The 14,103-nt window shown below is 35.2% G+C and overlaps 1 protein-coding gene across 1 annotated transcript; it reads left to right on the forward strand.

Annotated features, from left to right (window-relative positions):
* The first annotated feature begins 1,015 nt into the window (after positions 1-1,015).
* LOC111635439 (homeobox protein CDX-1-like) lies at positions 1,016-9,345 on the forward strand. The gene is made up of 2 exons (XM_023380396.1): positions 1,016-1,670; positions 7,020-9,345. The coding sequence occupies exons 1-2, from the start codon at positions 1,070-1,072 to the stop codon at positions 7,331-7,333; spliced, it is 915 nt and encodes a 304-aa protein (XP_023236164.1). The 5' UTR covers positions 1,016-1,069; the 3' UTR covers positions 7,334-9,345.
* Positions 9,346-14,103: the final 4,758 nt, after the last annotated feature.

Below are 14,103 nucleotides of genomic sequence, written 5' to 3' on the forward strand. Positions count from 1 at the left end.
CCCTAAATGATCTACAATTTTAGTTTAAAATTATGCATCTGCGGGGCATAGCTTTGGCGGAATTGCTTGTGTTTTTAGTTATGTAGCTTCGAATATATTCCTTTTTCGTTTATTTCTCTTTGTAGTTTGCACGGACAATTAGTGTTAAGAATGTCGCGTGACTAAAATTTTACACCGGAAAACACAGTGTAATTACATAGGAAGTGTTAGAAGGGTTGTAAAATAATAAAACTAACTCGCTTAATGGAATGTTTTACCCATTGTTTCAACCTATAGAATAATCGCGTACGTATTAATTACTTTTCGCATTTTAATTATTTTCGAAAATAATATCTTAGAAAACTACACCTTTCGTCCAGGACACTCGAAACATGCCTCTCTTCTTTTAAATACACCACTTATCATTGGTTAATTAATAAGTTAAACCCCAAAACATATTAATTAAGGGGAAGATTGGGTCAGTAGATACGAAAAAACACGAGAGAGAGAGTAATTTGACAGTACAGTGAAGACTACAGGAAGTGTAATTTGACAGTAAGAATGTCTGAAATATTAAAATCTTGTCTATAAATTAATATTTTAACTTTTAGTATGAATTTCTATTATAAATTCGCGGTGTTCGAACCTTAAAGCTGCCTTATTAAAGGCTAGAGTAGTATAGATAAATGAATTACATACAGTATACTTGATTAATCCAAATAAAATTAGTCATTTGGAATACCTCTAAACACGTCTAAAGACGTGTTTAGAGCGGCCGCTCGGATTAATTTAAAATGAAATTAATTCCATCTGCAGATTAAAAAAAAAAGAGTTTTTAATGTTCCTTACGTCCTTTCCGACACTAGATGCTTGGCCCGCCTACCTGTCTCGCTATTGGTTATTGGAGAGTGGGATGGTTGCTATTGGTGGTTTAGTGAGAATGGAGAGAGGACGAGCGATTCTCTTGGACTCACGCCTCCCGTCTCGGCTTCATTAATCAAAGTTTGCGTCTGTGTGACGTTAGGTAGCCAAACACAGTGAATGGGAGAATGGATTCTCTGTCTAACTTTTCCTACCTTCAATAACCAGTATGATATTGTACTGCAAGTCTCATTCGACCATGTTCTCTTCACCGAATCGCCATTCGAGTCAGACGGCTCCCTTTAATCCGTACAACTACGGATCTTCGTGCCCCAGTCAGGCGCAAACGGTGCATTACAGTGCTTCGCAAATATCTCCCGCGTCGGACTTGCAAGACCAGACCTATCAACAGAATAACGTTTCGTGGCATACCGCACCCGTTTATCCGGTCTCCACATGCGGAAGATCGACGGCTTTCGACGACTGGGGGCAAGCTCAAGGCTCCCCCCTTTCGGCTAGTCCTTGTTCTCACGTGCAAAACAATAACCAGAACCTGGGTTTAGCTCCGGGTACTAGTCAACCGTTTTACGGACAAACTTTCCAGCAGTACAGGCAACTGAATACATCTCCGGTGGCCGATTACGGGGCTGCCGGTCACGTGATTTCGGACATGGGCCACCATCCCAGTCCCGACACTACTCTGACTGTCTCTAGCGATCCCGAGTCTCCCAACGTCATCTCGGTCAGCACGGCCTCCGTCAGACCTCAACCGGCCAGAAGTCCCTACGAATGGATGAAAAAACCCTCTTACCAAAATCAGCAAAATCCCGGTGAGTCGTAAAATAATAATAATATTAATTTAATTCCATAAACAATAGTTCGAGAGGCGCGTGGGGGGTTTCTAATTCGGTTCTATTTTAATAAGGGTTCTAAATAAAATGACAGGAAACAAACGGGAAAAAGTGTCATCCCACACTGTCTTAAGTCTTTAAAAATTTAAATTTCTATCTGTAGAGAAAGGACAGAAAATTCTTGTGTAGTCATTCTAACTGTAAAATTCAATTAAATCCTTTTTTGAGTATTTAAATAGGCACGTAGAATACGAAAAGAACAATAGTAGAACCCTAAATACTGTATTTTTCAGCCCGTTTATACGATGTTGCAAACTTCAAAAAATAATAATAATAATCGATTATATTGAAAATAAACGGTAGGTAAAGTGTTCAAATGTGTAAGTAGGGGGTATCAAAATATGTGTGGCACGTGCAAGACCAATTCAAAGGTCGAGTATCGATGACAGGCGGCTCTTTGTCGACTGCTAGTCGAGCCCAAGGCGAGCAATTTAGCTCCCAATTCCTGTCCTAAATACCCTCCTCTCTCATTACCCTCGTCTCTCTACTTTAAGTTTCCGAGTCAAACCGGGCCTTTTTGTTTCGGTGAAAACAAGCCATTGTATTATGTCGTTTGTCACCAAAAGTATTCGGGTAGAAAGCTGAATTTTCTGGCCTTACACCATATTATTTTTTTTAGTTTATATAATATGTTATTACTTTCATTTATTTATTTCAATTTTATATGTCATTGTTTTGAACATTAGTAGCTTGGATTTTTTTATTTTTCAAAACACCGGAAAAGTTAAGAAGTTTCTACAAAGTCAGACTGGATTTTATACTTTGTGTTTGTGTTATTATTTTAAATAAAAGGGAGACTTACTGTTTTAGTCTTTAAATCGGATGCAATATTGAAAACTTGGAAAAAAAATTACCATTCTAACTTATATAAAAATGTGACAAGTTATAATGACGTGTTCAATATAGAAAAAAAAAAGTTAATTGTTTAAAACAACACACAAAACACTGGCTATTTTTCTTATATATTTTAAATTTAGGCTGTGAAAAATCAAGTTTCCTTAGACGACTGTCAACAATTTTTCGTTTTAAGAGAATAATAAAACTAGAAAACGAGAAGGTGGTGATTTAAAATGAATTAAAATTCCTAATTTTAAATACGACCTTTAAATCTACCCCGGAGGTCCTTAATTCCTCCAGGACCACACATCTAACTAAATTGTAGAATATAGACGATAAACTTTACTGTAAATTTGTCACCCGTAAAAATAAGAAATTTTCCCACCCCAATTATAATTGGTTATGGCACGAACACGTCATAATACCTCCAACATTTATATTGTTACCTATACAGTTAACCCCCTATAACACTGTTGATTTTTCCGTTTTATATGAATTCCATGTTGTACGAGTCACTTAGATTTTACAAATACGTGAGCCGTTCACAGCCCGGCACACGTATTTGTAAAATCTAAGTGACTCCTACAAGATGNTAAGTAACATTAAATTCAAGGGACTATACTTAGTGTCTATTCAAATCTACATGAGCATCGTCACAATGAAGTGAAATTCGAGTTGGGTTTAATACTATAACACTGTTGATAATTCCGTTTAATATGAATTCCATGTTGTACGAGTCACTTAGATTTTACAAATACGTGAGCCGTTCACAGCCCGGCACACGTATTTGTAAAATCTAAGTGACTCCTACAAGATGGAATTCATATAAAACGGAAAAATCAACAGTGTTATAGGGGGGGTCGACTTGTACTTCGATATAACAGTTTATATGTCATTCTACGTAATTTCATTTACGCACTCGGAGAAGAGGCTTATTACCAAAAGGGGGGTCCACAAAAAAATAACAATAAATAATATGGACCCGTGGTATTTAAAAAGGCCTACTTTAGGCCAATCACCTTCCACCAAATGTTATAATTCGGTTACAATGGAGTTTAGGTCTATCGACGGTATTATAGTTTATTGCCGGGGTGTGGTAAATTATCAAATTTTATAGTGAAGTGGAGATAATTAGCTTATATTTTGCCGTATAATCGAACACGTAGACTAAACGTAACTGTAAAGACGAAGCTATTCTTTCCTTGGTTATTGAATTATGCAAGTGTCAAAGTAAACTGATTAAATTATTGATAAAGTAATTAAATATTCATTCGGTTTCGTAATTATTTATTAGAAAAGAAAATTTATCGGACGATTTCCTATTTTTTAATTTTACATTCCACACTTAAATTTTCGTCAATTGTTTATTACGCGATGTTACAAAGTGACGAAATAATTATTTGGTAATATTTTTTTTTGTTTTAATATAAAATGCCTTATCATTAATTTGAAAAAAATATATATTTATAATTTCACCCCACCGACTCGTCCAAGTGTAACCCGTATTAAATTGTTTCATTTCGTTGCGGAGAACTGAGGAATTGTTTTTCATATAATAGGATGGCGCAAAAATCAGTTAACCGATCTGTATTGTTTTGGTTACGCTTACGGTAACGGCTGTAGAGTTTAGAAGAGGCATATTCACAGAATTTTTAAAAAAATATGACAAATATGCGAAATACACACAATTGTATTGTGTATTACTTATGCAAAAATGCACGTACAATGCTTAATTAGTGATAAATCTAAATAAATGAGTCATCTCACCCGACGAGTCGGGTGAGATGACTCATTTATTTAATTTGTAAACACTTTCTGTCTTTAAGAAAGTGTTTACGATTTAAAAGACAGAAAGGAATGATTCTTCTCTTTATAGAAGCACAAAAGGTTTTTCTTAAATCTGTTTTCGTATGCTTTATTGTTCTTATTTTCATATTTTTATGACTCGGGAAGAGGGTGGAGCCATATATTTATTATTAATCCGCCTCCTGCGGTGGTCGAGGGTGTTAATAATCCCAGATGTTAGCGATTGACTACGCCATCAATCTGTCGGGAGTGTGAGAGATCGAACCGATTAATTAGGAACATTATCCAGTGTTATGGCACATTAAGAGCAATCCGAATTTCTAGATATTTTCGTGTGATTATTACCGGATAATTTTTGTTAAAAAAGTGTAATTAAAGGGTGTAATTAATCTATAACTATGGGAATTTTTAATGTGTGTTTGGGGAGTGGATTTCTGCACGGGTTTAAGCCAATCCTTTACGTCAATGCGTATCCTCGTCCATAGAAAGCTGCGATTTACCATTAAATTTTTTAAATTCTAAACTAAACTTTCATCATTTTTAAATAAAAATCTAAAATTTAGAATAGAGTAAGAGTTGGAGTGTGGTAGCATTAATCACTTATGTGTTATTTAACCCGAATTGTATTCGAATAAATACTTAAAACTTAAGATTATGCTATTTATACATAAGTTAGCTTCTCGATTCAGCAATAAAACTTGAATGCACCCTCTTAAGTTTTCAGTTTTTTACGATAATTTCCATCTGTTTTATACATTAAACAATGCGGGCGGAAACTATTTTACTTTATTTAATTGCATTGGCCATTATGGTGAGAAAATTGACGATTTCCACGCGTCGATTGTATGGCAAATATTACGCAAACCGCAAGAATTGGCAGGTGTTTACAACGACGAGGATCCTTCGCCATTTTAAGTCGGACAATGCCTCCTGACAGCCCGAGCAATGGATGGGTAATAGAAAACGAACATAAAACTTTGTCTAATGACAGATTTTACTGCTTCCTCGCATTGTTGTCGGCCGGCGTGTGGCCGCGATTCTCGTACTTAACTCGGAATGGGGGGGCTTTGTCAACAAATTTACCAGATGCCCCTCTCCCATTCCTTCTCGTTTGAATAATTCCGAATTTCTATCATTTGCACTCCTGTTTACCCTCGTGGCCATTTACTTATTAGTCTCGCTCGTTTAAAAAACACACGAGAAACAATTGGTTGGAATATTTAGCGCGTTAACACCGGAATTAAATAATGGTAGGCGATTTTGCAGCTTTAAACACTGGGATTTCGTAGGAGATAAAATGCTGGAGGAAAAACTATTTCGAGAAAAGTTTTCTCTTCTTATGTTATCCCGATGTTAGGGGAAGAAGGGATCTTGTTTGTAAACCTATATCTGTATTCGAGGCTCGCAGACGTCATATTCTTCCCAAGAGAATCCGTGACTGCACGAAAGAAATCTTGGAGTAGAAATGGTGCCAGATTGGGTGCGGGTGAGATGATTGCATCGAACAACACAGCTACTTCGAAGATAGACTAAACTGGATCCACGCTTCGCATTAAAAGTCCATTATTTATCTAATTTTATCTTAATTTACTAACTTAAACATGTATAAATTGGTGAAATTTATCCCCTTTCGAATTGGTGCCCTCGGTTATTCCGGTAAAAGACGTTTCTCGGCTCCGAATAGTATGGAAGTAAGTGATGAAAATGCTGGAAAAATTCGTAATAAAAGAAAAATTTTCATAAGTAAAGCCGTGATACACGCGCAGCATTCGAATCCCAAAGTGCATCGAACGAGTAACAATGACAATTTGATATCTAGTTCAATTTGAATGAGTTCAATGAGGCAGAAAGGATGCATGGCGGCGTACGGGGTTAACCTTATGACGTATGAATAAATAGGGGGGTAGTTAGACGGGGGATATATTCCATTGCGTCCAAGTTTTGACGTCCGGTAAAAATAAACGACCGGTAGCTAGAAACAGAGAAAATTTACTGCTAACCCTCGGGGTACCGTAAACATCCACCGCTTGTCAGAATGTGGTGTATGGTCACACGGCTTCTGAGTTACATTCATTGGTCGAGATACAAACAATGACTTTAACATAGTGTGACGTGTAACGCTTCGTCTTTTTATACGTGTGTGTATATATATATTATATAACTTACAATACGTTTTAGGGGAAAGTTGCGGCGTAAATTTTAGATTTAGGAAGCGAAAAAGTCGGTTTTTAATTTTGTTAGGTGCGCGCCTAATACGTGAACAAACAGAGGTTTTGCGATAGCGATCGATTTGTTATCGCTGGCGTCGGACCACCAACACCCGATACCAAACAAAGATACGTTTTCCGATAGGAAACAGCGAGATGACGGGTCGGTGGCTTTGATAGAATCGCGCGACATGTTGACATAAGATTGCCTCGCACCATCGTATAGTTGCCTGGAGACTCGGTTATCACGTGACACGCCGACTTTTTCGTTTTGTCTCAATGTTTCTTACCGTCGATAATGATACTTTTTAAATAGAAAAGCGAATTTCGGAAGCCGAAATTTACGGTCGCGCTTGGAATAAACGTAGAAATTTGGATTAAATGAAATTGTGGTTTAAACGAAACTTTATATTTTCAGGTAAAACCAGAACGAAAGATAAATACAGGGTGGTTTATACGGATCATCAGCGATTGGAATTGGAAAAGGAGTTCCATTACAGTCGCTACATCACAATACGAAGAAAATCGGAACTTGCCTCCATGTTAGGTTTATCGGAACGACAAGTTAAAATCTGGTTCCAGAACAGAAGAGCCAAAGAGAGGAAACAAGCCAAAAAACGGGAGGAGATCATGCAGAAGGAAAAAGACCAAGTTCATCAAATTCACGCGGCTAACACGCTAGCCGCCATGAGTAAATCTCTTATCAATCTAGAAACCGGACAGTGTTCCTAAAAACCACCGCCGAGATCGCCCCTTGTGTGACGTCACGATAACTAGTCACGTGTTTGGAGGAAAGATAGACTACCGTTTTTCTATTAGAAGTGAAATATGTTTATTGCAGGCTGTGTATGGAAATTTCGTTGTTGATATCGCTAGTAATTATATCTATCCAAATATATATATATATATATTGTTAATACAACGATTCGGTTCTTTATCGTAGCCACCATCCTACGCGAAAATATAATTATGTAACGTGTTCATTTATCGTCACCGAAGGCTAAAAATTTGGTCTACTCGACATTAACTCCGATTACATCTAACGCTTTATAAACAGAAGATTAAATATTCGCAATCTTTTATGCTAATATATTCAATTTAAATGGCTCCTGTGAGTTGTGAAAATGATCCCAACGAGTTTTTCTCGGCGTATTTACAACCGTTAATAAGTGTACACTACTCCACATACGCGTGAAGTACAGTACGTGATTAGGTATTAAATACAGTACCTAACACGCGTGTGATTACGTACCGTACCTCACATACGAGGAGGCCGACGGGCTTATTTTCCAGGCAATTTGTATAATTCATTACACACGGAAGCGTATAAAATGCGACTCCTAGGTATAACAATGGTAATACAAACTACAATATGTTTAATTCCCCAAGCGCCAAATTCTATTATTTGGAAGTTAAATTAGTTTGAATTTTTACTGGATATCGACTTAAAACATTTCCATGCACAGAATATTTGTCAAAGTGAGCAATCCGCTGTTTGTGTAAAATAAAAATTCCCATATTACAAATTTGTAATCATTTGCTTAGACAAATGAGATTATAAAAAAAAAAAGAAGAATTTCATCCGTGCACACGTCTATTAATGTTAAGATTAATTACATACAACATCCCGTTTATCACGAAATCATTTAAATTCGCTGGTTGTATTCTATAATCTATACATAAAACAATGCAAATAGAAGATAATTTTCAACTAGTACCTTAGGTTTGTTTAGATTTTAAACTAAAAACAAAGGATGAACAATGAGGGAACTTAATACAATAATCTTGAACGACAAAGGAGATAAAATTACGAAAAATATTTTAATATCGGATGAAAAATCACATTTAAATCTTCTATTTCGAGATTACTCTTTTGATTTTCTTCCTTTTCTATCGAGTTCTCTGTGTGTTCATCTTGCGTATCGACCGAATGACGTTCTTAGCCATTTGACTAACCTAAAATAAGTTAAAACGAAAATCTTCTGGTCGTAAACCAAACCTTATTGAATTTTAATCTAAAATTGTGCCATTAAATTTGTATTATCGAAGAGAAATGAGTAAAATCAGTGGTTCCATCGAAATTATATCGAATCTAACGTTACACCATTGTAAAATAGTTATCCTATTTGTAACAAAAGACGAATTTAGATCCCGGGTTCGGGTTCCTACATCTATAGATTCGATAACAGAACTTAATAATATGCTGTAACGAGCGTAAGAAATCCAATTCGGATTGAATGTAATTAAGTTAACTAGAAATAACTCGTTCATTCATGTATATAATTCGTGTTTATTGTTTCCTCCATTTGGACGAGTTGTTTCCATGTACGAGTCAATTTTATTTCAAAATATTGCCGTATAATTTAAAAAAAACAACCTTATATATTTATTCTTGTATAAGAAACGTCTCTAATATGAGACATTTCTTATACAAGAACCGATAGATATAACCATATTATAGTCTTATATATTTAAAATTTACAGTAAAATATTTCATTTTCTATACACGAATACAGAACTAAACACATCGCACTAGTAACTACCGTAGATTAACGTTATTTTGTATTAATGGAAACGTTGTAACGGCTAAAAAAAAACAATTCCTTAAAATGATCGGTTTTAACCAGAATTGAACCCCTGTACAATATTGTGCATTGTTTTTAAAAATAAAAATTGTTGTAACAATCTAATTCGGGTATTATTATTACTTCATTCAGAATTTCATTCGCATTTTACAATTTTATTTTACTAATTGGTCGATTTATATCATTAAAAATTCTGTATTTTTATTATTTATTCCTATTGTTGAATCATTAAAATATCTTTGTACAATTGTTGATTTTTTTTGTTTGTTTCTTAAGATAGAAATATTCTTTTTTTTTAATTTCTTAGGTATTCTCGCATAATATTCTGAACGGCATCCTTCAAGAACATAACAGGGGTGGCCAAACATACCATTATTGATGCTATTCCTCTCTCTCTCTCACGAAGGAATAGCATAGATTATGTATAAATTATCTAATACCAGTCGACCCCCCTAAAACACTGTTGATTTTTCCGTTTTATATGAATTCCATGTTGTACGAGTCACTTAGATTTTACAAATACTCGAGCCGTTCACAGCCCAGCACACGTATGTGTAAAATCTAAGTGACTCGTACAACATGGAATTCATATAAAACGGAAAAATCAACAGTGTTTTAGGGGGGTCGACTGTATAAAGCCTTATTGCCAGAGCCTATCGTGGATATCAAAACCCGTATGAGGTAGACCTACAATGGGGATATTCAAAACCGCGCGAAATATTAAAAATATTAAGCAAATTAATTTACATACGTAAATTACGCAAGGCCGTGTGAAATTACAAATAAAATTTTGCAAAAACAATATGAGACATTAATAAAATGAAAAACGTCATCCTTATAAAACTATTTATATCGTAAATCAATGCTAATACGTGATTATTATTTTCAAAGTTTCCTGATAAACAAACGTTATTACAGTATTTAATTATTAGATTCGAATACGAGTAGGGTCGATTCGATGGGCCTCTTTGGGCCTACCCAAAGAGGCCCATCGAATCAATATTACCGACCATATATACACGGGATATTCATTGGTAAAGTTTCGCTTTTTTTCTATTTTATTAAGCATCGTGACTGGCTAGAAAGAAACCGTTTTTTGAGAATGAATATAAGCGTCATACAGAACTTACGTTACATATAAATACTTAATTTATTACTTATATTAAGGGAATTATATAAAAAATGACTCCCCCGAGACTCCAAGAATTTTATCGGGATCTGGGGGGGTCATTTTTGGACTCTGGGAACCACGAAACGTCGAGAAATTTAAAAAGTATGTGTGAATGTTGACGTGTTTGCGGGGGACAAGATTTTGTTCGCCTTCTTTGAAGCTTAATAACTACCGTGCTTTTTGTCGAAAACTTCTGAAATTTCGCAGGGAGGTTTGTTTATTAGAGGTGTCGATGATATTAAATTTTGGTGGTTAAAGGTCGCGAGGGTGGGGAGATAGAGGGGGTCGCGTGTCGTATATCGAGAGGGGACGAACTCGAAGATTTTACTCGTTATTAGCATTTACAATTTTTTTTTTTAAATAAAACTCTTCTCTATCTTCAAAATTAAGCTTTTTCCCATTTTTTAATAATTTGTAACATGGAAAAATTTTTAAATTAAATCTCTTAACAGATGGCACCACGCGCAATTTTAAGTTTTTTGGCTGGAAACGTTACGTCACTCGTTGCTGGATTTTTTTAAAATTAATAAATGAGGTATATGTTTACTTATACGAATATAGAAACAATTAACACGTTTGCATGCAATTTTTATTGTAATATAAAATTAATTCCGCATTTTTTCCACCGCATCCCGAAAGCGATAAAAAAAATTTTTTAAATGGACTATCGACTTTTAAACTGTACAAAAATGAATTTTAAAGGCTATTGACGGTAAGTTACGTGCCATTTTCTATACCGTTAAACTTTGAAATAGTATAACTCTTTAGCAATTACATTTTATGCCGACGACATTTTAATTTCCATTTCGTCCTTCAATAAATAGGCTACTCTTTTTCATTTTAAATTCTACAAAATTAGTTTCTTTCGGTCAGTTTGCTCGTCTCGTTTAATTTTCCCGGCGCTTGATTATCGTTTACTCGCCTTAGATCCACACACACACACACATTGATGCAGTCAATCAACTTTACAACCCCGAACTGTGGTCATAAAATCATTAATTTGGTCCCTCGGAAACGCATCGAATGCTAACCAAAAATTAAGCATACCAAATGTTTGGTAATTACAATCGATACACCGAAATGCTCTCTTATTTTTCCACACTTAAAACGTGGGCTTACGTTTTCCCCTTCCCCAAAAAATGCAAATTGTTTACACATATTTATCGTATTATTTAACAATCACTCGATACTCCTTTTATTCGAAAAAAAAAAAAAATGAAAAATCCGACCTATCTCTTACATCAGATGTTTGCTGCTAGATAAGACCGGCGCCACCCGCAGACAAACAACACTTTTGCAAGAGCGCTCCGCCCATCGGGGACCCCGCGGTAGGCTTAAACAGAGGAACCAATCGCCATCGGTTCTGTCGCTAATGATTTCGTAGCGGGGGGGAAAGAAATGAAAAAACACGCCTCGTAAAACGTCCGTCAACGTCTGGTGTAGATGGCATAATTTAAGAGAAAGATGATAGCTTACGAGATCTCGTTCGAAGCCTGACGTCACCTCTGTAAATCCCCACCGATGCTATATAGCTGTCAAACGTAATGTTTTTATGAGGGTAGAGCAGTTAACAAGAGGGCCATTAACTCGGTACAGATATAAAGAGAACCAAGTGTTTGGGGGAAGGGCTGGCTGGCTTCTTTTATCTCCCCCTCCTCTCTCGATGTTGTCTCATAATTAGGTGGCTCGAGCTATACGCGAAACGTTCATTTGACCTTTTGCCCGCAATATCTGGTTTAGAGCTAAGTTTCGGCCAATCCTATTGATTGCTAGAAAGAATCGCGGATGATTACTTTCATCTCCTTCTTTTATTAGAATAAAATTAATTTGGATTAATTGTCTGTATGTAACCTTTTATTAAATCGAGTGCGTCAAAATGTTAAAATGTCTGATTAGATTAGGCGAATTCAAATATTTTACGTGATAATAAAAAATAAACAGATAAGAAAATACCTGGTATGGTATTCGCTGGACACACGTAAAGTATATTTTCAACTCTTAACCTAAGAAAAAAAAACAAATTAAACTTCCCTGTATACTTAGATATATATGAGGATCGTATTTGTTATTAAATCGAATAAAATAAAAGTATGTCTACTCAGAACTTCCCTATAGCAATTTAAATTGAGGTTAACACCATAACTTACGTAAAATGTGCTTTTCTGTGTCAATGAAACTAGGAATAAACGTTTATTTATTTCTTATTTTAGTGACTCGTTTAAGTTCGTAAGATAATGTAAATCGAGATTTCCCAACGGGGTCAATAAAACTTCGCAAATATAAAAAATTCTTTTAAAATATTAAAAATTTTACACACTGTTTGTCTGCTCTTAAATAAGTGTAGAAAGATATCTTTTAAAAATTATGTAAGAATATATATACGTATAATATTGAAAGGGGTCGATGCAGGGAATTACAGTCGACCCCCTATAACACTATTGATAATTCCGTTTTATATGAATTCCATGTTGTACGAGTCACTTAGATTTTACAAATACCCGAGCCGTTCATAGTTCAAGTATTTGTAAAGTCTAAGTGACTCGTACAACACGGAATTCATATAAAACGGAATTATCAACAGTATTATAGGGGGGTCGACTGTATTGGGAACCTCTCATGTACGGCATAATACTTTTTCGAATGTATTTAAACACGCATTTCGCCAGATGTTCTGTCCTGTTCTACGTCCCGTAGCCTTTATTCTGTAAGCCATTAACATTAACTTTTGATAGAATAATGCTTCAAATTATTATATAAAACGGGCATCATTAAATTAAAAATTAAAAAAATGAATTTTAAAAAGTTCATCTTGTGGTTACATACCACGTAACGTTTGTGGTGTGTAAACGATTCAAAGCTATGAATATAAGTTAAAGGTGTGGAGCATGGAAATGGCAGATAATTTAGTTTAATTTTTCTCCCTAGTTAATTAAATAATCTTAATTACGACACCAATCTGACGGGAACTTTAGGATCTACGAGCTCATTGCAGCGGCCCCTTTTTCACCATAAGTCCTAAACTTAGATCCTAAAGTTCCCACTCGTTCCGTCTCAACTTCTATACGGGAATATGTAATTCTTCTAATGATGTATAACGTATTTCATCCAGTTCTATCTACATTTATATAATTTACGATAAAAAAGATTTAAAAGGCCTTTAGAAAGGTCAGAAAATCTTCAATTCATTTGCCAAACTCTTAAACAGGGTATTATGTAAGAAATGCCTTTTAAGGTGGTAAAGTGACTTACGGACTTTTGTTTTGTATATTAATTTAAACGTGCATTGTAACCCTTCAAAATTGCTAAATATAAGGAAATAAAGCATAAACATTTCCATGTCTTAGGAAACAATTCGTAGCGGGTATGCCTAAACAGGAGCGCCTATTCGGATATACCCGCCTGGTATACCGGTACACTCGTATCCGGTTTTAAAGTGATCCAAGACGTTTTATTAACTCGGGTGGATAAAAGAAAAATGTCGGTCTCTTAGATCATTCGACGGTTGTAAAATCCTTATTGGTGCCTCAGATAAGACTTCTCCAGCTTTTGTGATTTTTTTTTATTTATTGGTTTTATTTGGTAGAATTTTTTTTATCGTGTCCTGTTTGATTTAATGACCCCAGAATTTAAAACAAACTACGAATCGAGTTCAAATTTCTTATAGAAATTGTTTAATCGAATGTAACATCGCGCCATCTCTAGGTAGAAATTTAAATCTATTTGGCCTGGTAAAACGGGTTTAAAAA

The sequence above is a fragment of the Centruroides sculpturatus genome, unplaced genomic scaffold (assembly GCF_000671375.1).
Source record: "Centruroides sculpturatus isolate CEXI.00-Female unplaced genomic scaffold, Cexi_2.0 scaffold904, whole genome shotgun sequence".
In the NCBI taxonomy this organism is placed as follows: Eukaryota; Metazoa; Arthropoda; class Arachnida; order Scorpiones; family Buthidae; genus Centruroides; species Centruroides sculpturatus.